A 26478-nucleotide genomic window follows, 5' to 3' on the forward strand; every position below is an offset into this window, starting at 1 on the left:
CTGGACATTTGCCCTGGTCCCCCTCTGGTTTGTCATGTTTTAGGCCAAAGACTGGAATTTTAGCAAGTAGCGCTAGTTGTATATGTATTTTTAAGGTTTTGCATTACATTCCTGCCTATTAAGAATGCCTGGTCAATAGGCTTGAATGTAAAGCGTTACTGTAGTTCTTTCTCTAGGAGTGTAATAAGTGGTCCTATAAGCCTAAGTATGTTCTGCCTTTTGGCTGCCTCTGTCTTTGTGTTCTAAGGTGTGCATTTGTATTATGTATAATATCATATCCTCGCAGTATATGAATTACTGCAGTTGTGTTTATTTGCACCTGGTACATCATTATGATTTTATAACTGTTTGTATTGTCAAAGGTTCCCCTTTTGTTCCCAACCATTAGTCTATCTGTTCTATGTCTATTAACAGATAATGGACTTGCATTTTAGTGTTTGGGAGTGGGTGAGGTCTAAACTGACGATTACTATTTTTATACATGTACTGTGTTTTCTGGGGTGCCATGCCCCAAGGCAGCGGGTTGACCCTGCCGATAACAGCCTAGCGCCCAAGTTAAGGGCCGGAGCAAAGCGACTTCAGGTAAACGCTGTGCAGCCCAGTACTGCGCAGCAAAGCTGATTTTCTTTAAAAGAGATAAGGTGGTTCTGCACACTCACCCTCGATTTGCACCTACATTTATCTCCAATTTCCATGTGAACCAATCAATAGAACTGCCTACTTTCTTCCAGAACCCCCTCTAACACGGCCGAAGAAGCCTACACGCATTAGATGTGCTTAGGGCAGTCATTTTTTACCTGAAAATCACTAGACCACTATGAAAGACAAACCAGTTTTTTGTTTCAGTGGTAGCTGGTAGAGAAGGGGATCCTGTCTCTAAATCAGCCATTTTAAAGTGGATTGTCAATTGCATCACACTCTGTTACACTCTTGCTAGGAGAGTACTGCCCTTCAAGCCGAGAGCACACTCTACTCGAGGCACTGGGGCTTCAATAGCGTTTATTGCAAATGTTCCCCTAGAGTCCATTTGCAAAGCGGCAACCTGGAGTTCTATACACACCTTTACAAAAAACACTATTGCCTAGACACTCATTCTAGGTCTGATTCTCAGGTGGGACAAGCAGTACTAAGACATCTTTTCACTACTGTTCCTTCTCGCAACCCACCTTCAACTCCGGGTACTGTTCGCTAGTCTATACACAGCATGTGATTCTAAGCAGGTTAACAAGCATCAGAAGACATGTATTACTTACCGTAATAGCATTTCTGATGATTGTATCGGCTTAGATTCACATGCGCCCACCCTTCCTCCCCGCTCAGGTGGAAGGAACATAGAGATCTTACTACTTTCTCTCGTTTTATGTACTCACTCACGATAGTCATTAGGCTCCCTCATGGCAGAAAAAATACAATCGGAGGGACCTCGTTGCGTGAGGGATTTTGGGTACGTTAGGGATAGTGTTACAGGCACCCCCATGTCAATGTACCCTTTCGATCCTTGAAAGACAAGATGCAATACTCCATGGTTTCCACTGGATGTCAGACTACATGCACAGCTTGTGAATCTAAGCAGATACAATCATCAGAAATGATATTATGGTAAGTAATGCATGTCATTCAAGGACAGAGTGTTCCTTAAAGTTAAACCCACATTTTTGCCCGAAATTGTCTAGTTTTCATTCAACACAGAAAATTGTACTACCTTCTTTGTATCCACCTCCTTATCCTGGAAAGGAGGAGAGATTGCCCAGGCTTCAACCTAGGCGAGCACTTAGTTTTTATATTTCTAGAATGTGGAAATTGCGACAGGATGATAAACTGTGTGTTGGTTATACAGGCCATAAATTGGGGATGGCATCGACAAAACAAACCTTATCTAGGTGGATTATCTTGGTCATTTCTGAGTGTTATATAGACTAGCTGGAAAAGATCCTCCTGAGGGCTCCTTCGACCAGGGGCATGGCTACATCCTCTGCTTTACACAGAGAGTCCCAATTCAAGATATTTGTGCGGCGGCCACATGTTCCTCCTTTCATACTTTTACAAAGCTTTATTGTCTGTACTCTTCCTCAGGCCAGGAAAAGGGATTTGGGAAGGCAGTGTTACATTCTGTTCATACAAATCCATAAGGAACTCCTACATTCTTACTCCCTCCTACAAAATAAATACTGCTTTGGGAGTCTATCAAAAGATGAGGAATAAAGTAGGAGGACACAATGCATTTGAAGAACAAGTTGCTTAACCTTAGTAATGTTATTTCAATGATGTTCCTCCCATGTATTCCTCATCGCCCCACCCAACCTACCCCGCAGTAGAATTTCTGTGTTACATTTTACGTTCTTTCATGGCAGATTACTGTTTTACGCAAGGTAACGCCATAATGTTTTGAGGAAACTCATCTAAACGGAACTGAAGCTAATGGTTGCTGCGCGTGCGCTATATGTACCAGTGATGACATTGACATCGGGACGGAGGCCCTCATAGGACATAGTCTACCAGCATCAACGTGCAGCGCCCCCTGCTGAATTTCTTTCCCTTGGCAGCTAAAGCTGAATATGTATGTATCAAAGATGAGGAATACTGGGAAGAACATCCAATAGAAAGTAAATTACCAGGGGTGAGTAACTTGTTCTTCTCTATTTGTCATTGAATTTTTCCTCTATTTAATAAGCGTTTCATGTTTATGAAGATACCTGTGATGAATTAAGTTACAAGTTAGCAATTTATCTTAGAACTTCTGACAGGACCCACCTTTTGTCTGGCCTTATTAGTTCAGCAATATTTGTGTGGATTATGCCACTCTATTTAATACTGTGATGTTTCTTTCACAGCTGCGTTCTTGCAGTAAGAGTGAGCTGATTTTGAAGAGCGCAGAGATTCTTATGATGTTCCAGCAGGTTCACCGCAAGCCCATGGCTTCATTTGTGACCACACCTGTACCACCAGACTTCAACAGGTACTGTTTTAGAAACTTTTACATTTTGTTGCACTGGTTTTATTTCATCCACGTTGGAATGTGTGCACCAATTCTCTCTAGGGTTCTTAAATGGCCATACTTTCTTTGTTTGATCTAGGGTGTCATCCATAGTAAACCAATTTAGATTGTGTTGACATTTTCTTAATTAGGATTATGGTCTTCTCTTTATGGTGAACACTGTCGGTTAGTTTTGAGCCTTATTGGAAATATATGCTGCTAGTCTGGGGACTGCATTGGAAGAAAAGGTACACTTAGCTGAAGTGCGTACTGAGCACACTTTCTTCATGAAATAGTTTGTTTACAAGACCTTAGCATATTTGGATTGTTCTCAATAATGTTCATGTTGGATAACTTGTTTTACCAGAGTTCTCTCTTAATTCAGTTAGCTGGGTGAGACTGAAGCCTCGTGCTAAGTCTACATGACTGTTCAGACTTGTATCGCGTAAAAGCGGATAGCATTTTACTCTAGGTCTGTGTGTGTTCATGAGTCTCAGACATGGCAAAACCTTTATTATAGCAGTGACCATGTAGCTGTAGACATGCTAGGGGCAGTGCGTGGAGCAAATGATAGGTTGGCAAGCACAAGAGTGCCGATAACACTGTGTGATCATGATGTAAGCCACCATCAGAGGTGTAGATATTCCCAGCTACTTGGCCCCTTTTTTATGTCACAAAGGCGGGTATAGCTGCCTTAGAACCAAAATGGGTACCTCGTGAATGCCGAGTTTGCCGTTAAGATCTGCTATGCGTAATGGGATGCTCCTCAAGGTCGAAAGAATGTACCATTGGGAAGCTCATCGTCAGTGCAACTAAATGTAACATACTGAATCTCCTGTATGAAGCTCATTGTTTAATACCGTATAAAAACCCTAGGTTTTCCATGCTCTGGTGGCTTCCATTTTTGGACACGAGTACTATGCCGGTTTCCCAACCAGTTTGTGTTTGGAAAAAGTTTGTCTCTGTGTTTGCTGCCTGTATCCCTGTTGGATTATTTGTTCTGCTACAGGCTTCCACATCTGTTGCTGTCACGCCCCAGATTTGCTATGCACAGCTGAGATGGTAAGTGGAGTAGAGGACAGCTTCACTTTGAACCCCTCCGTGCATATAGGTAAAAGGCCTAATTGAAATCTCTAAAAAGGGTTTCAGAAGAGAGGGGCCTTTTGAAGTTTGGTGTTTCTCATTGCCCTGTGTGAAAGCTGCAATATTTAATCATAAGTCAGCATTGGTAGATACGGGATAACATTAAGGTGGTTAACAATAGACCTTATTTAATAATATTTAATAATAAGGAAATGTGGAATAGTTGGTTAAATTAAAACACAACAAAGTAACCAAAGTGAATGAAAGGCATGTATGATCGTGTAGATGGGTACTGAGGGTTGGCACCAAGGGAAAAATTGTGCAGAGGGCGGGAGACTGGAAACCTTCCTAAAAACGTTTGTCTCGTAGAAAAAGAAAATAGACTAAAGTCTGCAGGTAAGCAGAATGGCAGTAATTAATTGAATTGGGTAATACAAAGGGAGTTACCCAGTATGAAGAACTAGAACCCCCAGATCATGGCATGGCAGTTTACTTTATGTATATAAGCTACCGCCCAAAAACATGTATGTTCCTAGAAAGATGGAACATACTGACGAAAGTGGACATTGTCCCAGATAGCACAAGAATCACTCCAAATGACTGAGGCGTTTCAAGTGTTCTTAATGAAATATCAATCGGACCTGTGACCGCCCCCCGCCCGCTCTCATCTGCATGCACTTCCTCCTTAGCCCCAGGTTAGTACATAGTGTGACAGGGTCAGAAATGTGAGGCAGACAACTTTTAGATGATTTCTCAAAATATGCCATTTTATTAAATCATATGTTTCTGTAAAAGTCTCACTATCCCTGCCCTGACGAGGATTTCCCTTCCTATCATAAACTAAAGGAAACACTCTAACAAAGGATATCTGGCCCTCACACTTAGACATAAAATACACAAGAAAATTCATGACAATTCACAACATCGATTGCATTTATAGTATTTTCAGTCTCTTTATAACCTGGGTGAACTTCCTTTCCCCAGGTTGCTAGTTGTATTCAGTTGCAATGTTCAGCCAAAAGAAACCAGGACATCCGGATTTGTAACAAAGTTCCAACACAGTTCTTGGCTCCTTCAATTTGTCAAAAGCAACTTCTGTTAAACCAGTGTTCAACCAAAAAAAAATTCCTCTTCTTCCTTGAATAATAATTTCCACTTGATCAAATAGCATCTATGATATTCTTGGTCAAGATGCTTTGCAACAACTTATAAATGTCAAAGAAAACACAGCTTTTTGTAGGATTCAATGAAACAAAGCTTTTTGTAGGATTCAATGAAACGCAGCTTTTTGTAGGATTCAGAGAAGCACAGCTTTGAATGAATTATGTCCTCCCACGTATTCCTCATCTTTTGATATCTCCAATATCCAGCTTCAGCTGCTTCAGAAAACATTTTCAGCAGAGGGCGCTGTGCGTCAATTTGATCGACTCGATGTCCCTCAAGGAACTCGGTCTCAAGGAGGTCACCAAAGGTATATATAGCATGTGCAGTGCCTGTTGGCTTCAGTTCTGTTTTTCTGAGTAAGCTTTTGCTTCGTGAACTACAGCGCGCTTCAGATATTTCTTCAAGAATGTTCAAAAAATGTCTTTGTCTTCGGCTCCGACAACCTCAAAGACAGGGTTTAAAAAATGGCAAGACTGCAACACCAAGATGTCGCTGACGGACCGACATTGAGTATGCTTGTAGTGTCTCGGTGTGCAGCACAAGACCTCTGCCTGTCAGAAGTGTCAGTCGATGACCGGAAAACTTTGAAAGAGCATAAAGGGAAATTGGCTGTAGGTAGACTCCCCAAAAAATCTCCTTCAACAGACCCGTCGAAAAAACTTTCTTCCGACGAAGTGAGAGGCCACTCTCCTCGATGGAAGAAGTCTAAAAGGTCCAGGTCCAAGAGTAATTCCGACCACCAATCGTCAAGGAAATCGAAGAAAAGGCATCACAAATCCCCTACTTAGTCTTCCTCGTCCGACTCCTCCCCAGTGAGAACTATATCTTGCCCCACTAAGGCCTTTACTCCGTCCGACTGGGAATCACTCAGGCAGGAAATGCTCAAAAGGTTCGAGAGCCAGAAACCCTCGAGACAAGTAGGCCATGCTCCCACCACGCCTTCTGAAGCCGGTAAGGAAAGGGCTTGAGCCAAATCCTGCACGCTTTTGAGCCCGGGACGAAGGCCGGATTCCCATCGAGATCCATCAACGCCTCGTCACGATGAAGTCCTTGAGAAATCCTTTGAGCCATAGAAGTCCAAGGACATGTCTGAGTCATCGACACTAGCAGCATCTGGCTCGAAACCTTCAAAGCCATTGCCGCCTTTGCCAGTAATTCAGAAAATCTTCACTCCTTTGCCTAGGAAGGTAAGTCACTCAATTCCATTTATGAAGACAATGAACAATCTGATGACAATGATTTACCCTTTGGATTGCAGTATGGCACTCCAAATGTCCCTTATAGCTTCATATGAGAAAAATCTAGGTCACGGAAGCTGCGTGAAAATTTACAGACGGCCAGTGGAGTGGACACTTCACCAGAGTTAGATTTTGGTAAGCCAGAACCAGATGAGCAAGCACATGCCTCTTACAGATAATTAATGACCAAGCTACTTAATTATCTGGGATGGAGCAGGCTTACCCTCCCATTGGAACAGAATGACCTCATGGATATCCTGGACAAAGGTTCTCAAAAGGAACCTATCCTACCCTTTCATGTCGCTGTACAGAAGAGAGTAAGTGCTAATTGGGAAGCTCCGGAATCCAGTCCGGCAGTCAATACAAATTTGACAAGATCAGCCGTCATGTCGTGACCCCAGCTACTTGTCAAAACATCCAACCCCAGAAAGTCTGAAGGTGTAAGAAGCATCTGTTACCTCCTAGCAGGCTGTCTATCTGACCATCCCACCAGATCGGAATGATAAACGTAGGCACTCCTGGTCAAGGCAAGTCGTTTCTGCTGGGGGTATTGGCTCTCAAGTCTGCAAACTTAAGACAACATGTGCCCTTGCAAAATGTACCTTCACTCTATGGTACTGTTTCCATGGTGGCGGAACATATTCCTGAAGTGGAGGAAAGAAACGGATTCTTCGCCATTATAAAAGAAGACAAAGAGGCCATGTTTTAGTATCTTCAGTCTGGTTTGGATTCTTCTGACAGCATCAGCAGAGCCATGGCAGCGAGCACCGTGATAAGTAGGTTTGCGTGGTTAAGGAAGTCTGGATTTGCATCGGACGGGCAGTCGGGACTCCAACATGCCTTTTGCCGGGTCTCATCTTTTTGGCAGAAAGGCTGACGAAAGACTTGAGAAGCTGCAGACCACGAAGGCGGCAGCCAAGTCTCTCAGTGCTATTATTTGGCAGACTCAGCCTTTTCACTCCAGTGTACCATCTTGGAGGGTTAGATCCTTTTGCTGCTACTTCTCAGTTGGAAGAGCAAGAGGAATGGCTGGCCAAAGATGATTCACTCATGGTGGATGAGGAAGAGGTGCAAAGCCCGCCCTAGTAGCTCCAGCTTTACCATCAGCAACTGCTTCAGCTGCCTCAACCTCTCTGAGGTCTTCGCTCACAACACCCCAGTGGGAGGCACACATCCACAGCCTCGGAAAGAATGGCGTGGTATTACTTCAGATGCTTGGGCATTACAAACCATAGCCCAATGTTACTGCCTCCCCTTCATTCGAGACCTCAGAATTATCCACCGGGGAGCCATTCGTTAAATATTCCAGATCCATTCTTTGTGCAGGAAATTTTGACCCTGCTAGAGAAAGGTGCTATAGAGCCAGTACCTGTAACGGAGAGGGACAAACATGGTATTCTCCATATTTCCTGATCCCCAAGAAGGACGGAGGACTGGGACCCATCTTGGACTTGAGATACTTGAACAAGTTCCCCAGGAAGGACAAGTTAAAGATGGTCACACTTTCTCGGATCCTTCAGGACCCCCAGCTCCACGATTGGATGGTGTCATTGGACCTTCAGGATGCCTATTTTCATGTGCCAATCCATCTCAAGCACAGAAAGTACATGAGGTTTGCCGTTGGCGGTTCTCATTATCAGTTTAGAGTTCTGCTCTTCGGGCTGACCACCGCCCAAGAATTTTCACCAAACTGAGGTTGGTGGTGGCAGCAAGACTCAGGAGAGGGGGGGATTCACGTCTAGGCCTACCTCGATGATTGGCTGATCAGGGCGCGTTCTCCTGACTAAGTCCTGGATCATCTCAGCGTGACCTGCCAATCTCTCCACAGACTGGGCTTCTCCCTAAATTACAAGAAGTTCCACATGATACCATCTCAAAAGCTCCAGTTCATCGGGGCGGTACTGAATACATCCTTGGGAAAGACCTTGCCACCCGAGGTGAGGGCTAAACACATTCTGCAGATGGTCACCACATTTCAGAATGCCCAGCGTCTACCTGCCTTCGACTTCTTGAGGTTGCTCGGCCTCATGGCACTCTGCATTTTCCTGGTGCCAGAGGCTTGTCTAAGAATGAGATCCCTTCAATGGGCTCTCGGGACACAATGGTCTCAATTCTCGGGCTACATGTCAGACCTACTTCAGGTTCCAAACAGGGTCGCACAGCATGTCCTGTGGTGGGCCTGCAAGGCCTAACTCAGGAAGTCCTTCAAGAGATCTTTGCCCTTTTGGGGAACCCCTCAAGTGGATCTGTTTGCGACCAGTTTCAACCTGAAGTTCGAACTGTTTTGCTCCAGGGAATTTCCCCCAAGAGAACCTCTCGGGCACGTGTTCGTAGTGGACTGGGAGTTTCCACTTCTGTACGAGTTTCCTCCAGTCCCAGTCATTCCTCACATGATCAGGAGGTTGAGAAAGTTCGGGAAGTCCATGATCCCGATTTCCTGGATTGGGCCAGGACGACGGTGTGACATTGTACCCAGACCTTCTGGACATGTCCATCTGCCCTCCAATTAGTCTTCCAAAAAGAGAGGCCCTTCTCTTGCGAGAAGAGGGTCAGGTTCTCCATCCAGAGGTCAAAGCACTCTGCCTTTACGCATGTTTTCTGAGAGACTGAGGTATAAGGTTTGGGACCTCCCGGATGATGTAATGGAGATTTTGCTTTCGGCCAGAAGGCCAGCAACAAAGTCTTTGTACTGCTGCCGTTGGAACAAATTCTGCTACTGGTGCAGGGGTGAGAATGTGGACCATTTGCTATGCAAAACACCAGCCAATCTGGGGCTCCAGGTTGGGACCATTAAAGGTTATTTGGCGGCGCGTTCCTTTCTTCAAGCGCTCGTCTGAGGAAACGTCATATTTTAAAATAACTTTAGTGAGTCCCTTTAAAAATTGTATCACCAATGTGTTCCCTCCATCTGCTTTTCAGGTTCTAGTTTGGGACATTAATCTTGTTTTTATTTTTTTATTTTTTTACAAAATATATTTCATTGAAACTTCGACGAACAAAGTGGAATGTTATGTTGTCAAGACTTCTACTGTAGTGTCATTGGAATCTCATTTTACATTTTCATTAACCCCCCTAATTTCCAAAGAAAATTAGACAACAACTTTCAACTTAAGTAATAAAAGGTAAACCTAAACCTTACAAATAACAATACACGGTACGGTTCAATCAGTGGCTTGAGAAAGTTCACAACCACACTAGGCTTCCTCTTTTCCCGTTGCCACAGGTGCTCCCTCTCCCCAACAGATGTTCATCACTGTAGTAGGTGTCTCAAAGTTTGTTGGCGGTAGAACCTCTGCTCCTTGTCTTGTACAAAGTCAAAGAATGGGGCCCAAGTGCAGGAAAACCATGTCATATTTCCTGTTACATGTGCTGACAGTTTCGCCATTGCAAAGATTGCCCAAACTTTGATCCACCAGTATGATGGCTTCAGTCCCTCCCTTGTTTTCCAAAATCATGCTCTGTTAAGCTTTGCTGCCAGTAAAAGTTGAGTAATTAGGTCTGCCCTAGGTCCTGAGGCATGATATTACTCGTCTTCTGGTACCTCCCCCAGGAACATAACTTAGGGGCAAGCGGGAGCAGCGCTCCTGTAACGTTCTTTATTCTTGACTTGATTTCTTGCTAGTATGTTTGTATCACTGGTCACTGCCACCACATGTGAAAAAAACTCCCAAATTGGCCACACCCATGCCAGCAGCGATCAGAATATTCTATTGATATTGCATGCTGTCGCTGCAGTGTCATGCACCACCTGAAGCATAGCTTAACGGCACATTCTTTATACCCCGTGCACCTGGAGCTCCTACTGGTTCGGGCCCATATACGTTGCCAAGAGTCCGCCGGTATCTCTGTCCCCAAATCTTCCTCCAACTGTTTAATGTATGAGAGTTTATCCTCCAGCTGGGCCTTGTCTAGTAACCTGTAACACAAGTGATCTTATGGGTGTTTTGCCCCTCAACTTATTGAGTTTCGATACCGGGCGTGTGCCCACCTCCTTTATTTTATGATTAGAAACCCAGTGTCTAATTTGACAATAGTGGAAGCGCTCTGATTCTGGGAGAGTGAATTTGCTTTTGCATTCTAATATTGTGAGGGGAAGGCAGTCTTCATATAGGTCTTTAAGTCGCAAGAGCACCAAAGATTTCCAGCAGCTAAATGACCCTCTTGCCAGGCCTGGAGAAAATTCTGGGTTCAGCAAACCAGTGTTAGCGGACTGATGCTAGCTTTGATTCCCAACCGTGCCCGATCCTTATTCCAGGTCGTGAGCAATATTTGTGTGGATTCAAGCAGGCCAGCCCTAACCGGTCTAGCTAAGAAGGGCAGATGGGTTAATGGAGCATCAGTCATGCCCTGTTCTATTCCCATCCACTTCAGCTTGTTTTCGTCTAGTACCCAGACAAGCATTGGTGCAATATGGGCTGCTTGATAGTACTTGTGCAGAGAGGGAACTCCCAAATCCCCCAACTCTTTTGTACTGAGGAGTTTTTACCACGGAATTCTAGGACGTTTCCCTTTCCAGATGTACTGCCCTACTTCCCCTTGCAGATCTGCCAGCACTTTGTCGGAAATACTAATTGGTAAGGCCGGAAAAGTATACAGAACACTGGGCAAGATAGTTATTTTGACTGCTGCCACCCTTCCGATCCACAATATTTTCTGAATTTCCCAGCTTTTTAAGGTGGCTGTTGTCTATTTCCATAGTTTCGGGATATTGGCCCTGTGTCTATATGCTTATGTGATGTTTACCCCCAGATAGGTGAACACCCTTTCCACCTGCCTGAACGGGAAGGCCTATCGTAATTCTACCTGGGTGTCCTTGGATATTGCTATAGACATGCCAATTGACATTTGATGATTGATGTGAAACCCAGAGACCTTGTGAAACTCCAGCAGGAGGTCCATTAGTGGGGGGGATTGACTGTATGGGGTTTTGTAGAAAGCAGATGACATAATCCGCGTAAAGCGCCACTTTGTGTGTCCCCTGCCCACTCCAGGCCCTGCATGAGGGAATTGCTCTGTATTCTTTGTGCCAGTGGCTCTATGGCTAGTGCGAAGACCAAGGGTGACAACAGGCACCCTTGTCTTGTTCCCCTGTGCAGAGAAATCAGGGGAGAATTATTCCCATTAACCCTAACCACGGTGGAGCAGGAGGCTTTCTTAAAGAAATCCTCTTTGGCCTGTAGCTTTCCCAGCTTCAGGGGTAACCCTCCTCCCATCCCCGGTTTTTAGGGGCCCTATATAGTTGCGAGTAGCTTTCTTCTTGAGCTTTGCTGGCAGTAGTTTATTCACCTTCTTGCCCCTAGAGTAATACAATAGCTTTGTCGTAAGTAATGATTGGCTTACCCCATCAAGTGGCCTTCCAAGGCTTGTCTAGCTAGTTTAAGGTTTCTTAGTGTACGTTTGCTACCTTTTGTTCATATGTGCTTTTTCCTTCTCCTGCACTTCTGCTCTGTCTCGCTGTGGATAAGCTACTGAGTCCTACTCCAAGAAATTTTGACCTATGATGACCCCCCTAAATATTTATTTCCCTGAGTCCCATATTGTGCTGATGTCCATCCCCTCTGTCATATTTTCTTGAAAATATTGGGTTATTGCTTCCTCTATCGCCGCCCTTGCCACTGTGTCCCTAAGGGATGGGTTCATTGAGCTTCCAGGGGGGTTTTGCCGTGGGGTCCCTAGTTCCAGGTCGATTTCTAATAACATAGGGGAATGATCGTAAATGCTTCCGGGAGAATTTCTATAGTATTGACCAACGGTATGAGCCCCCATGTACTCCATGTGATCATGGCGTAAAAATTAGATTTATAATATTCATACATACTGTGTGGTGATAATCCCTCCTACTAAATGGGGATACAGAATGTACAATCAATAAAAGGAAGGAAACTATCAACAGCTAAAATCATGTGTACATTAACTTCTGACCAAAAGACCCATGTTAACAACCTCTAAAGCAAATATGGGTTGTACAACTGTGGTCAACAAAAATGTTTCATAAACACATCGACATTTTATTATTCCATCAAAGCACAAGTTTTAAACCACTTGCTGGTTGTATCAAAACATTAAACACATATAGACACATCATTGCAATTCAATACAGCGGTATACAGTCATACAATATGTCTCTCGTACCTTCTAAACCTCACTTCCACCCTTTAAAACATCAACTCCCTCACTACTACTCTCTCCTCCACACTACTTCTCCTCCATGACCCCTACTACTACATCACTCTCCATAAAGCTCCCCACAGTCCCTGTAAAACCCTCCAGGAGCTCCCCCTGTTTTCATTCGGTCCGTAGATCACACCAAGAGTGATTTCACGGTCTTCCAGTACTCCCTTAATCAGCAGGTACCTCCCCTGCGTGTCGCACAGCACATCCTGTGTTTGCAGTGGTAACCCCTTACTGACCATTATGGCCACCCCCCCGTTTCTTCTGACCACTCGTTGCAAAGTATGCCCTTGTATAACCCTTACCAAACACACATTTTTCATCCTCTTTTAGTAAGTGGGTCTCTTGGAGGAAAGCTATATCGATCTCCATGGAGGTGAGCCTTTGAGTGATAGCTTTCCGCTTTACTGGCGAGTTTAGCCCCCTGACATTCAGGGACAGGCATTTTATATGTGGGTTGTCAGTCATAGATTATGTCCATTGTGCTAGACCTAACCCAATGCAATGCGAGGCAGGAGTACTAGCCAGAAGCAGCAAGTAAAGAAACTCTTGCTCAGGAGACTTCCATTGTGAAAAGTGTTGTGGACCGTGAACCATACCCAATAACCATAATGACCAATAAACCAGGAATTTATGTTCCCAACAAAAACCCAAATCAACTTTGCACAGGCCCTTCCACCTGTGGTCTAACAGATCTGCCATCTGCCAACTGAGATGACAGTTGGTCGGACACCAATCTTTCATGATACCATCTCTTCCACACGTGTCCAGTAGTCTCCGACTTGTGTAGAGTGCGCTCGCCCGCTTGTCGTGTTCTGCTGCCGCCTTTCATATCCAGAGCTAGAATACATGTCCGAATATGCTCCACAGTCCGCATGTGTTAAGTATCCGGTGCATTGGGTCCCATCATTCTTTCTCCATGTTGAGCGCCGCCTCCGGTATCTTCCTCCGTCTCGGCCTTCTCAGTTTCTCTGTTAGACCTTTCCTGATTTTGAAGTAACTCTCCTTTAGCAGGACCCTCTTTTGGCCCACTCATCAGCCTTGCTGCCTCTTCTTCAGTTCCGATTGCATATCAGTGTTTTCTTGTCTGCACCTGCACCCATGCTGTTGCCACATGCAATTTCCACCTGTTTGCCAGTCTACGTGGCGCCAAATCCTGGAATAGCAGAATGTGCTTCCCTCGGAACTGCACCGGCTCTCTTCTGTGCCACCGCCATGATCGATACTTTTTGCTGGAAAAAGTGGACCAGAGCCAGGACATCCGGTAGTAGGTTGCGGTTTTGGTGTTGCGCCGAGTAGACCTGTTCATTCTATCCATTTCCATTGCTGTAGATTCTGGGAGTTCTAGTAGTGTCTGGAACAGCTCCTTCACATAGCCCCCCAAATACTGGTCCGGGACTTCCCTCGGTATTCCACGGATCCTGATATTATTCCACTGAGAGCGATTTTCGAGATCCTCCTGCTTGGCCCACATCATTTCACAGTTGCTCCTCTATGCTAAGATCTCTGTTGGGGAGTTCTGCCTGGTCATGTGACTGCTCGCACAGCGTGTCTTCAACTTTACCCTCGTTTCCAGTCCGATCATGTGAGAATTAAAGCTTGCCACAGTTTTCACCATTGTTTCTTTAGTGTCCTTGATCTCTTTAGTGAGATCTTGCTTCAGCAGAGAGAGCATCTCAACCAAGTTTTCTTTCGTGAAGGATGCTGGTGTCGGGATTCCAGATGAGGATGGGTGGACCACAGCCTGTATTTGCTTTGGATTCATTTCCTTCTCCTTTACTTGAATCCCCAATAGTGCCTTGATGTCCCCCGCCCCCGACCTGGGCCTCAGCCCTCCCTTTGACATTTTCCTTGGCATTTGGATGCTTGGAAGGGCTTGGATGCCCACCCTCCGGTGGGCCCGGGCTGCAGTGCAAACTGGGTTGGTAGGACTGAACGTGCGCCTCAGTGGTCTCACTGTAGCTTGCTATATGACTCTATGAAGGATCACCAGACTGAAAGGGCTCCCGATCACTGCCCCCTCAGGTCCAGTCATACCCCTATTCCACCTGTCCTGGGCTGCTCTTCGCTGTATTCTCCCACCGCTGGTTATCTTAGGCTCCTGTGTGTTCAGGCATGCTTAAAACATTCCTGCTAGCTGTATGGTGCCACCCATGAGTTGACTTCCCGTTTACTCTGACATGTGTTTCCACTGTCCTTCGCCCAAGCTGCCCACTTCCTCTGTGTGTTTGTCAGGCTGCCATCTTCAGCAATGGGGCCTCCATCGAAGTATGCCCCCTTTCTCTGTGTGTCACGATGCCTGCCCCCAGACATCCGGAACAGATCCATCTATCCAGGGAACAGGCATCCACGAGGACCCAGGAATTCCCAAAACCCCGTCTAGGGGCTATATGGGTTCAGTCCTGGCGCCGTAGGCGCCGGGCTCATATTGCCATCTTTAAACAGTGCAGGTCATCCTGCAAAGAACTCACGTACAGGCCATCATGAGGCCATGAAGGGACTACTTTCCTTTAGGAACTATTTTACTACTTGGGTGTGGTCCTGGATCTCTTTACCTGGTAACTACTTTTTTGATGCTATTTAAACCACGCCTGAAGAGCAGCACACGCATCACGTTATTCTGCATCTCAGCAGCGTAACGCTCACCGTGTCTGCAGTCCAGTATTCAGTCTACAGCTACACCCGTTTGTGGCCAGAGCCGATCCTAGAGAAAAGGAAAGAAGAAGAGAAGGTTAGAACAGGAAGATTCCCGTTTGGTCATCATCTTCTCTGGGAGCAGCCGCACCTGTGAGAAAGGGAAAAAACATTTAAAACCACCGCATCGCATTGCCAGCTGCAGCGCCGCGCCATACTCGCCTATCATTAGAGCATCTTCACGACCCAGCGCGGTTCCCGTTGAATTGTTGCTTGCAACATCAGCATCTGAAAAGACAAGAACAAACAAAAGGTGAGCGGGTACCGCTAAAGGCATTCACTTACTTACCGCAAGATACTTACTTGGCATATTACTGCTCGAGGCAGCGCTGGTCACCATTCTACACAACATTTTCGCAAAGGCGCCGCACCTGCAACGAAGATAGAGAACTATTGGTTAATTGCACTTGGAACAATATTACTTGCTAAACAGTGCTTGTGCAAACTGACTCTTACCAAGGCGCTACCTTCATCCATCGAGGCAAACTCGCTCCTCGGACCACGCTGCATGAGGAAAGGTATGAAAGGAGCATGAGTGAATAAACAGACATTTGAACTCTAAGAGAACTATACATTTGGTTTACACACAACTTACCTCGGAGTCATTATTTGTCTGGAACTCTGCCAAATACCTTCGGATCAGTAAAGTAACTGAAGTTCTACGCGCCCCTTCACTCCAAACGCAGGATGGAGAGTTCATCCTTCCTAACTATAAGGTGAGACTTTATGAAGGGGAATACTAGAAGTTTTCGGGAAGATAGTGTTAGTGTTAACCCCTCTACCACGGGCGGCTAATTCCCTTTACTGCTTCTAGGAAAATCCTCTTGCGGGCCAGGCAGACGAAACTGAGTGGGCAAGTGCAATCGATCATCACTTTGCTACAAGTCACACTGGTGGAGACCGCAGCAGTCCATCTTTGTTCGACGCCCCTGTGGAATCCAGGTGAGCGTGACAGTCACCACCAAAAACTTCATTCACCTTCTTTCACCCAGGTGGCCCGCTTTATCACAGAGCCATCATCAGCTCATTTCTCACACGCCTTGCATGCAGGCGGTCTGCTCCTCAGGCAAGGCAATCACTGCCGCGGCCACGCAGTGCTAACTCCCCTCCTCCTGGCTTATCTCTGGCTACCATCCGGGCCGCTAGGGCTCGAGCCCACGCTGTGCGCTCCAGCTATGATCCAGGCCGGTCCCTGCTCAGCACTGCATGAGCCTGCCACTGGGCTCCGGTCCTCCCAGCCAGGCACTCCCCCTCTACTTACTTGTGGGGGCCCACCATCACAGCGCACCCGATTGCCTCAGCGGCCTCATCCGCATTCCGTGGTTGCCCCTGGCTCAGCACCCGCCTGTCCCCGCCAGCACCTCCAAAGCACAGGGCTTTCTATCCCGGCTGCCTCCGGCTCACCTAACCAGCCCGCTGCGGCTCGTCATCCGGCACTACTTTGGCACCAATTCGGTCAGCACAGCCCAGTATCTCTGGCACACTCCGCTATTAGGTCTCTGGAGGAGGATACCAGAGAAGACAACTTAGGCGGTCGTTTCTCCACGCCTCCTAGCGGTCCGCTCTTAATCTTGTTTTAAAGTTTCTCATGTGTGCTTCATTCATGTCCCTTAAGACTACGAACATTCAAAACCATCTTGTTGGTAGCACTAACATCAGCCCATAGGGTGAGTGAGTTGCAGCACTATCTCCTAAAACCACCTTTTACGATCTTTCATAAAGACCAGGTCAACCTTGGGGTCAAACCTTCATTCCTACCTAAGGTCCTATCAGATTTTCGTTTGGGGCAAAAGATAGTATTACCTATCTTCTACCCACCACCTCACCCTGGCAAGGAAGAGAAGAGGCTACCCAGACTTAACCCACGAAGGGCTCTGAGTTTCTACATGTCAAGGATGTCAGTTTCATCTGGATGACCAACTGTTTATAGGCTATACTGGTCATAGGTTGGGACAGGCTGTAACCAAACAGACCTTTTCCAGATGGATTATTTTAGCTATTACCGAATGCTATAGGCTGGCCGGGGAACGATCCCCCCGGAAGGCTTGAGAGCCCATTCCACTAGGGGCATGGCTACTTATTCTGTTCTGCAAAGAGGTGTTCCTATAAAAAAACATTTGTGAGGCAGCCACTTGGTCCACAATTCACACTTTTGCAAAGCATTCCTTCATTCTGTTCATGACAACCTTTGATTACAAAATTCATACTCCCGCCTCCAAAACAAACACTGCTTTGGGAGTCTATCAAAAGATGAGGAATACGTGGCAGGACACAATCCATTCAAAGAACAAGTTACTTACCCCTGGTAACGTTCTTTCGAATGGATGTTCCTCCCACGTATTCCTCATCGTCCCTCCCAGCCTACCCTGAACTAGAATTTCCATGTTATTGCAGTTTACGCTCCTTCAGAATCCAGTATGGTCTAATCCGTGTTAATGGGGCTAGTTCTACTTAAAAAGGACACGAAAAAACAGAACTGAACCCAATGGGCGCTGCACGTGCTATATATACCTTTGGTGACATCATCCTCAAGACAGAGGCCCTCGAGGGACATTGAGTCAACCACATTGTGATGCTTTCCGAAGCAGCTAAACCTGGATATTGGAGAAGTCAAAAGATGAGGAATACGTGGGAAGAAAGTTAATAGAGGTAAGTAACTTTTTCTTCTTGTAGGCTCTTCTCAGCTCTCTTTTAGCAGCATAAATCACAGTTTACATCTTTGTCATGATGATTTCACAGCACCTCTGCTTCCACCTGGTTGACTCTCATACCAGGTCCACTTCTACAAGGATTCACCATGCAGGTCTACTCGCCTACCCGATAGTGTTCCACACTCAACAGTTATTCTGAATTTTAAAATCTGGCAACCAAAGGTTTTACCACAGCTTCAGCAGTTTGCAACTTTGGTGCCCCTCAACACTTCCAAGTAAGCAAGGCACTCTTATTATGAACCTTCATCTTCCAGAAGGGCAGCCTCTTTGCCGCACTTGTTTCTCTGCAACACCAGCAATCAAAATTCCCTTAAAGGTGTAATTCTATCTTTGCTCCTTTAGGCTTTGGCAAATTGAGTTTTTATACCAGCTTTTATGAAACAATCACAATAAAACAGCTTCACCCTTTTACAACCATGCATTCACCCCTTTTCTTCGTGCCAACCAGAGCAGCTTAATTGTATCCCTTGTTTGTCTCTTTTGGCTTTAGACAGTGCTTGCACTCCTCTTTGCTTTGGGCAAGGTTTGCACCCCTCTTGACTTTGGGCAATGCTTGTTCCGTGAAACTTAGAATTATTAAAGTTCAGTCACTTAGGTTCACTGCTACATTGTTTTCAACTGCTTCATAAATGATTCTTCAGTTACTCTTCACTTCAGTATCACTTTTAAGCACATGCGACCAGACTCATCTGTTTACTTCAGTTTAGTATTCAATTTGCATGATTCAAAGAGTTTCACTTATATGCGAGTGCTACTTTTGTTAGCAATTAACTGTCGGGTTAATAGTGATTTCACCCGCGGGCAATTGATTCTCCTTGACTACAGTTGTCTGCCTTTGTTCGCGCAAGGAATCAGAAAGCTCAGTCTTCTGTCTTCGCTCCCTTCACATGCTGCAGGACTAAAACTGCTTCTGGCTCCTTTTGAACAGACACACATCCTCTGTGAAGTTGTCTTCGTTCCTGCCACTCAGTTAGAGCTTGCCTTGCTCCCGAGACCCCCGGCTGCACACCAACTTCCAGGCATGGTCTCTCGCACACTTCCTGCTGCACAGTCTCTGCAATCAGGTTCACATGGGGAAAAAGCAGTCCTTCACGCTTTCCGCTGCGCAACCATTGCACTTCAGTTTCGGGGGGGGAGGACCCTCTTAGGACTGGCAGCTGGAATCTGCTTCACAATGATCCCGGCGCCCTCTTTCCACCAACTTCTGTTTGGACTGCCAACAATGTGCTCTCGTTCTGCTGCTACCGCTGCTTGTACTCCAGCTCCCCCTCATGGCCTGCACCATAGGAGGCCTTTTAAGCCTCTGCCTTTCTCAGGTGTCGGGTTATTGGCTTTAACAAGCTGACTACTTCTGCAACATTGCTCTTGAGCCTTCTTCCTCATCCAAGTACTTTGGGAATTAATTCCCATTGATTAATTCCCAAACACCAGAATTGGGCTTTTTAGTCAGCTTTCTACTTTTACATGTAGGTTTACTTCCCTTGAATGTTCTTAAGGAAAGATCACAAGAGTTAATTTAAAAGGGGGAAGGCAGTTCATTTAAGACATTATTAACAGATTTCCTTTCCCTGTACTTCTGTAAGTTAGTTTTTCTTTTTACTTTAGAAGTCTGACAGATGTTAAGAATTTTATTTTAGCTTTACCGACATTAGAATGTCCAATTCGTTGATTAGACAAATCATGAATACATTAAGCTATTACATGTCTTACTACTTGTGAAAGGTTCTTCCCTTTTAAAGACAAATGCTGTATCTCATCCCACAGGATCGCTTCACCACCCTGAGCCTTGTCTCCTCCCAGGTGATACTCCCACAGTGTACCACCCTCAAGGTCAGAATCCGGAAGCTTCTGCCTTTCCCATGCCACCTTGGAAAGGACTCTAGGCAGGGGTTTAGTGAGGGATCCACAGGAGTGATCACAATAGGTATTTCGTGCTCAGTATGCTAAACTCTAAATGAACTGAGATTTTGTTCTAATGGCCCTTGGCCTTCTCACTAAACTTACTTGGGGACATCCTAACTTTCCCTACTCCAGCCAGTTGTTGATGATCTAAAGGGTTGTTGAATGTCAGCCTTCTAGATACCCGGCTTGATCTGGTCTTTTCCTCTCATGCTCACTTTTCTCCTCTCCATCTCTCTCCTTTTCTACTATACTTCTCCCAGTCCACCTACCTCTACTCTATTCCTTCTCTGTCCCGCCGATGTCTCTCGGACCTTCTAAACCTCACTTCCACCCTTTAAAACATCAACTCCCTCACTACTATGCTCTCCCTCAGACTACTCCTCCATGCCCCCTACTGCTCTGGTGCCCTGCGCCCCCTACCGCGCTGGCACCCTCTTCCACACTACTACCACTCCACCTGTAACCCAGGCATTCCTTATTCATTCACACACTTCACATTCACCCTTACTCTTTTTCGTAAGCATGCTTGCCACACTTTCACGCACACTTAACAATGCAGTAGCACTTTCACTCACTAGCCAAAACCTGACCTCTAGAAATCACCTACAAACTCTGTTGCACCTTCCTCCCACCTGCTGGTCTCTTGGTCTTCTTCCTTCTCCTCCTCTGACCTCACCCACACACTTCCTGTGATCTCCTTTTATCCCCCTCCTCCCTGGACTGGTTATCACTCCCTGCCCAATCTGGCCCTACTTTATGTGCTGAATCTAGGGAATTTGTACCCTCCCGCCAAGGGGGAGCCACCCTCTTAGGGACTAGAGAGGTGTCCCTGTCAAGCTTGTCACCCCCTAGGGGACAGGGCTCGCGAGATCCCACTGGGGGTGACCCCCCCCGCCCCTACCCTCCCTTTGAAGACAGACAATCCCCAAATAGGGATGTCTTATCCTCCCTTTTCTCAGGGATAGAATTGTTTTGTTGGTTACATCAGAATTGAATTTTCGGATGATTGTGAATTTGCTTCGATTCGCATGCTCTGCATATAGTCTGACATCTAGTAGTAATCCGAGCTTTGCATCTTTTTTTTCGAAGATTGAAAAGGGACGTCAACTTGGGCGTGTCTTTAACACTATCCCCATCGTGACATTTAGTGTGCCCAAAATCCCTCACACGTCGAGGTCCCCCCAGATAGTTTTTTCCACCATTCTGGTCAGTCGCTTTCATGTGGCGCTAGTGTTAATGAGTAATATTGCTGTTCCATGCGCCTTCAACGCATTCTGTTCCACGCATCTTCAACGCATCCGTCAACAAATTCTTCAGCAACTGTTCCTGTTTACCGTCCGGTGGAAAACTTGATGGCTGTCTCCGGCCTTTGCCTTCAGCTTTACAGTAGGGAAAGTGTAGACCAGTTTTTCGCGACACTTCTCTTTAGAGAATGCCTTTTATTTCCTTTCTCTTTTCTTCTTTTACTTGTCTGGCTGCTCCCTTTCCACTTTACATTGCAGCGTACTCCATTTAATGTTGCCCTTCCTGTAAACAGGAGGTTTACGTGGAAGGACACTCATATGGAGTGTAATAATTGTCTACCTCATGATCACGAGCGACGTTGCGAAGCCTGTAAACTCTTTAGGCCAAAGATGCTTAAAGAAAGGCACGCTCTCCTGCCGTCAACTCGGACGTGGATTCCTCTAGCAGCTGCAGCTCTGTTTCAGAGACCGAAGACGACATTGTGCAATCTGCAGACTCCCACGTGCCCGTCCCCAATCCCCACTAGGGATGCTGAATGCATTGCTACAGGGAAATCGCACCCTGGCAACAAGGGCACATATTCTCTCTCAAAGGCCCAGCTCACAACCCCTCGGCCTCCTTGGGAACAGCCAAAAAACCCTTCCGCACCCACAGGACTGTCTGAAGTATCGACGGTGTCTGGTGAACCTGTGAATTCAGGGCCCGCTGCGCCTATGCCGTCGCGGTTGGTTCAGGTACCAAATCTTTCATTATGCAGGGTGCCACCCCTAAAGTTTTGACGCATGTTTCTGATGCGTCGAAAGACTCATCGAAACGCACCTCTTTAGCCAAAACTCACCCCAAACTGAGGGGAAGGCATTCTAAGGTCCCACCTCATAGTTCTGAAACCCTTAGAGGCCCCTTCTCTCCCCTTAGGGTATACCAAGGCCTCCTCTCCTTTGTCCCAGACCCTAGAGGGACCCAGGGACCCTGCTCCAGCTGAACCATCTTTTCCACTTCCAGAAACCTCCACTTCGTGGACTAGGAAAAGGTTTGAGCACTGCATGGACAAAGTATCTGAGTGTATTGATTTCTCAAGTAAATTCGATGACATTATTAACAGGTCCTTTTCCCGTTCCGTGGAGGAAGACAGTAGGGCCCTGTAGGGCTCCTAGGCTTCAGTCCTCTCAGGTTCACTCTACTTCTCCTGGACTAAAATTACCTGATCCAGCTGAAGACATTTTTCAGGATGACCAGTATGATCAGGACAAAATCTACTTTGTCCCGATCAGCATGATGGCTCCCAGGACCGGATCTCTCGCGACCCAGATGATTGGACTCCTACAGATGACCAGGGGAATTGGCCAACTACCCCCGGCTCATGAGGCAGAGCCTGATGACTACTTTCTGGACACCCCTGCTGTATCCCAACCCAGGGAGGCTTTCCTCATTGATGATCAGATGCTTTTTAACACTATTCTTTGTAAAGCAGCAGACCATTTTACGGTTGTCACCCGGAGGTGATGCCTGATTCAGACATTTTTTTAAGACCTCCTCAAGGAAATAGTTATTCCAAGCTATTAAGTCAGCCAAGCGATTCCGCTTCTTAACTCCATTAAAAAGCGAATTGCCCCCTCCTTGCTTACGCCCTGCCTTACTCGGGCGGTGAAGTCGCGTGTCAAAAAGATGTTTCGCCTCACACCCTCTTATCCGCTTTATACTCTGGGCCACTCTGTCCCAGACTCTCTGGTCGTTACTACGACTAGCAAACATGCAGTAGTTCCCCTGTCTTAATCTGAGTCTCCTCCTGATGAAGAGTGCAAAAAAAGTATGCTTTTGGGAAAATAATCACTTCTTTTGCATCCTACAGTAACCACATTGCTAACAATACCCCTCTCCTTGCTAGCTTCAGTGATGTTCAGTGAGGCCTGGTACAGGAGGGTCTACAAAATGTGCCTGAGCTGACAAAAACACAACTTGTTGCTATTGTACAGGGAGGACATTGGGTCACACAAAACATCTTGATAAATACCCTTAACGCCGTCGGGTATTGGCTGTGGGTACTCTTTTAATATCCATGCATGGCTTAAAAATGTCCAGGTTTAAACCCGAAACACAGACCTCCCTCCTCAACAAACCCATTGAGGAATCGGCTCTTTGGCCGGCGCACTTGAGACGGCAAAGAAAGAGCATGAAACATTGACATCTCTTAATCAGATCTCCAACAATCCGTATGTGCAGCGCAGGGTATTTTCTACCTGCCGCTCCTTTTGTGGGCTATCCTTCTCCCGCACCGCTCAGGGTGCCTATAGTACCGGAGGATCACCCTGGTGTTCTGTCCAAAGAACGTCCAGCACTTATGTACTGTGTACGAGCGATAGAAATAAAATATCAATATCAACAGCAGGGATTTCGGTGTGGCAAAGGTAGGGGAAGAACATCCCCTTCCAGCAAATGACTCTACGATTCGGGTGCCCTCCCATGCCTCTCCAGTAGGAGGGTGAATAACATGCTTCACCCACGCATGGGAGGGGATAACATCAGACAAGTGGGTGTTCAAGACTGTAAGTGATGGTTATTGCATCAAGTTTCTCCATCCACCTTGATACCACCCACCAAAGAACAGAAGACGGTCTCCAGAACATCTCATCCTTCTGGAAGAGGTAGAGACCCACTGCACAAGTGAGCGATCAAACTCATCCCAGATCATCATGTAAACAAGTTATTTCTTTTTTCAATATACTTCCTTCTACCTAAAAAGGATCTAACCATGCGCCCTGTATGAGACCTGGGCCCCGGAAACAAGTATGTGAAGCCTCAAAACTTCAGGATGACAACTTTGCAGGAATTAATCCCATTGCTGAAGCACTAAGAATCATGCTTTCATATTTCAATGTTGCCAGTGCACAGGAAGTATCTACGGTTCAAGATGGTGAACACTCCATCAGTTCAAAGTACTCCCCTTCGGCATTGCCTCAGCCCTGCAGGTGTTTACCAAGGTACTGACAGTAGCAGCAGCAGCTCACCCTCACAGACAGTCCAGTCCGTTTGGTGTACCCTTATCTAGACGACTGGCTCCTAGCGGAGACTCGCACCAAACGTGCCTAGGGAACACCCAAAAGACGATGGACCTTCTTTTCAATCTGGGGTTCTCCATCAACGAGAAAGTCAACTCTCATCCCCAGCCAAGTCGAACAATTTCTGGGGGCCCTAATTCGGACAGAAGATGGGTTTGTCTTCCCCTCCAATGAGGGGGTCCAATACGTTTTGTTTCAGATCCCTCAGTATGTAGCCAGTCGTCAGATAACTGTACGGAAAACTATGCGACTATTGGGAATTATGGCATCCTACATTTTTCTGATTCCACAAACCCGCCTGTGGCATGCATCCTATGCAGGGAGTAACTCTCGAGCCAATGGTGCCATTTAAACCGGCAGTGGGACTGTCTAGTGGTCATCTCAACAGCCCTCGTTTTGTCTCTGCAGTGGTTGTCAAAGGATAACTTTCTAAAGGGAAAATCCTTCACCACCCTGCAGTAAAAGACACTCTCACCATGGGCGCATCCCTGTCAGGCTAGGGTGCTCAACTTCTACAACAGACGGCGCACAGCATGTGATCACAATTATCAAACAAACATATCAAACTGTAAGACCTACTAGATGTATTCAAAGCCTTAAAGTATTTCAGACCCAACTGTAAGGGATTATCGTTCTGGTCCTTACAGACAGCACCACAGCCATTTATTGCTTGAACAAACAGGGAGGCTCTCCCTCTCCAGGGCTATCCAAACTGTCGCAGAGCATTCGGAAATGGGCACTCAAACACCACATGTTCCTCCTGTCACAACACGTTCCAGCGGAAAACAATCTTCTGGCAGACATGCTCAGCAGAGACATGCAACTACCCATAGAACACGAGTGGCACTTGCACAAATACATTTTACAGAACGTCTTTGCAGAATGGGGACATCCAGACATTGACGTCTTTGCAATACTGGAGAACGCACAATTCACAGACCACGCCTCCAGGTAGCCCCAAAAACTGTCCAAGGAGAACGGTCTCTGGATCACATGGTCAGAGGAATTTGCCCCAGTTCCTCTACTCAACAGGATGTTTCACAAGATGCACCAGGAACAAGTTACACTAATCCTGATAGCACCAATGTGGGCTCGTCAGCCATGGTTCTCGCATCTCTTGAGAATGTCAACTTGCCCTCCAGTAAAGTTGCCCTGCTCCTACAGCATGCTGACCCAAGATCAGGGGACAACACTGCACCCTTGCCCTCAAACTCTGCACTCCTGGTTTGCCCTTTCTCTCTTCTATCCAAATTTAGCAGCATGGCTCCTGAGATCATAGATTTCAGGCATCTACAGCTGCCTCAAAGATGTTAGGACATTCTTAAAGAGGCACAAAAACCTTATACTAGACGCTGTTATTCCAGTAAGTGGAAGCATTTTGTCATTTGGTGCAGTACTTGTAACATCAACCCCTCCTGGTGGAAAGTCCCTGTAATCTAGGCTTCCATGGTTATGATATGATTAGTCATTTATAACGCGCCTGTACACAAGTGTTTCTAGGCTCGTCAAGACAAGGAAAGGAGGCCAGAGGGAGAACGAAACAACAATCTTACTAGGCCTTGTCATTCAGATCGCGCAAGTGCAGGGGGATGGGAGAAGTGCAAAGGGTGGAGGGGGGGGAGAGTGCAGCGTAACTAGTAAGTGCAGCCGGGAGGTGGCTCGTAAGTGCAGAGTGTCGAAGGACTTTAGGGTTACAGATACAGTCCCTTAAGTGGATGGGAGTACCGGAGGCAGTGCAAGGGCAACCAGCCTCGGCAGGTTTGCTGTTGGTCCTGACGTTCCGTAGGTTACGTACTGGCAGACGTGCCTTTTCAGTTGTTGCCGCTCAAATGTAAATTGACATGCCTATGAAAATAAAAAAACTTGTCTAACCACCTGATGTTCAGGAGAGCGCTTAAAACATGCCTGTTTTAGCTCCTCATTCCTTTTGGCTTCATGACTGCTGTTTTCCCTCTCTAGTGCCAAGATCCCTCCAGGTGAACGTTGCGCTGTACAAATTACATAACATAACATAACATTGCAAGCGGGAACATGGAGTGATTAAACCCACATTTTGAAGTAAGGCGGCCACATGTGTACAACTGCCTTGCTTCCTGTAGAGGCTGTGCCATGGGCCCAGGCAGCACCTGAGGCTCTCTCAAGCCTCCACCCACTGCAACATCTGGCACCCTTATCATGATGCCAGAAAGCAGTAGGAATCCTTGGACCAAAATTAAACACCTGCCAGTGTGTTCTCACTG

The 26478-nt window shown here is 46.3% G+C and overlaps 1 protein-coding gene across 5 annotated transcripts in view; it reads left to right on the top strand.

The window, feature by feature from the left end:
- TRIM37 (tripartite motif containing 37) overlaps positions 1 to 26478 on the top strand; it is a 1981866-nt gene that overhangs the window by 872403 nt on the left and 1082985 nt on the right. For all 5 annotated transcript variants that reach the window (XM_069615157.1, XM_069615154.1, XM_069615156.1 and 2 more), the window contains one exon: positions 2832 to 2956. In XM_069615157.1, coding sequence (XP_069471258.1) covers positions 2832 to 2956 — 125 coding nt within the window. The remainder of the gene's footprint in view (positions 1 to 2831; positions 2957 to 26478) is intronic.

Source organism: Ambystoma mexicanum, chromosome 9 (assembly GCF_040938575.1).
Source record: "Ambystoma mexicanum isolate Mex_15411 chromosome 9, UKY_AmexF1_1, whole genome shotgun sequence".
Lineage (NCBI taxonomy): Eukaryota > Metazoa > Chordata > Amphibia > Caudata > Ambystomatidae > Ambystoma > Ambystoma mexicanum.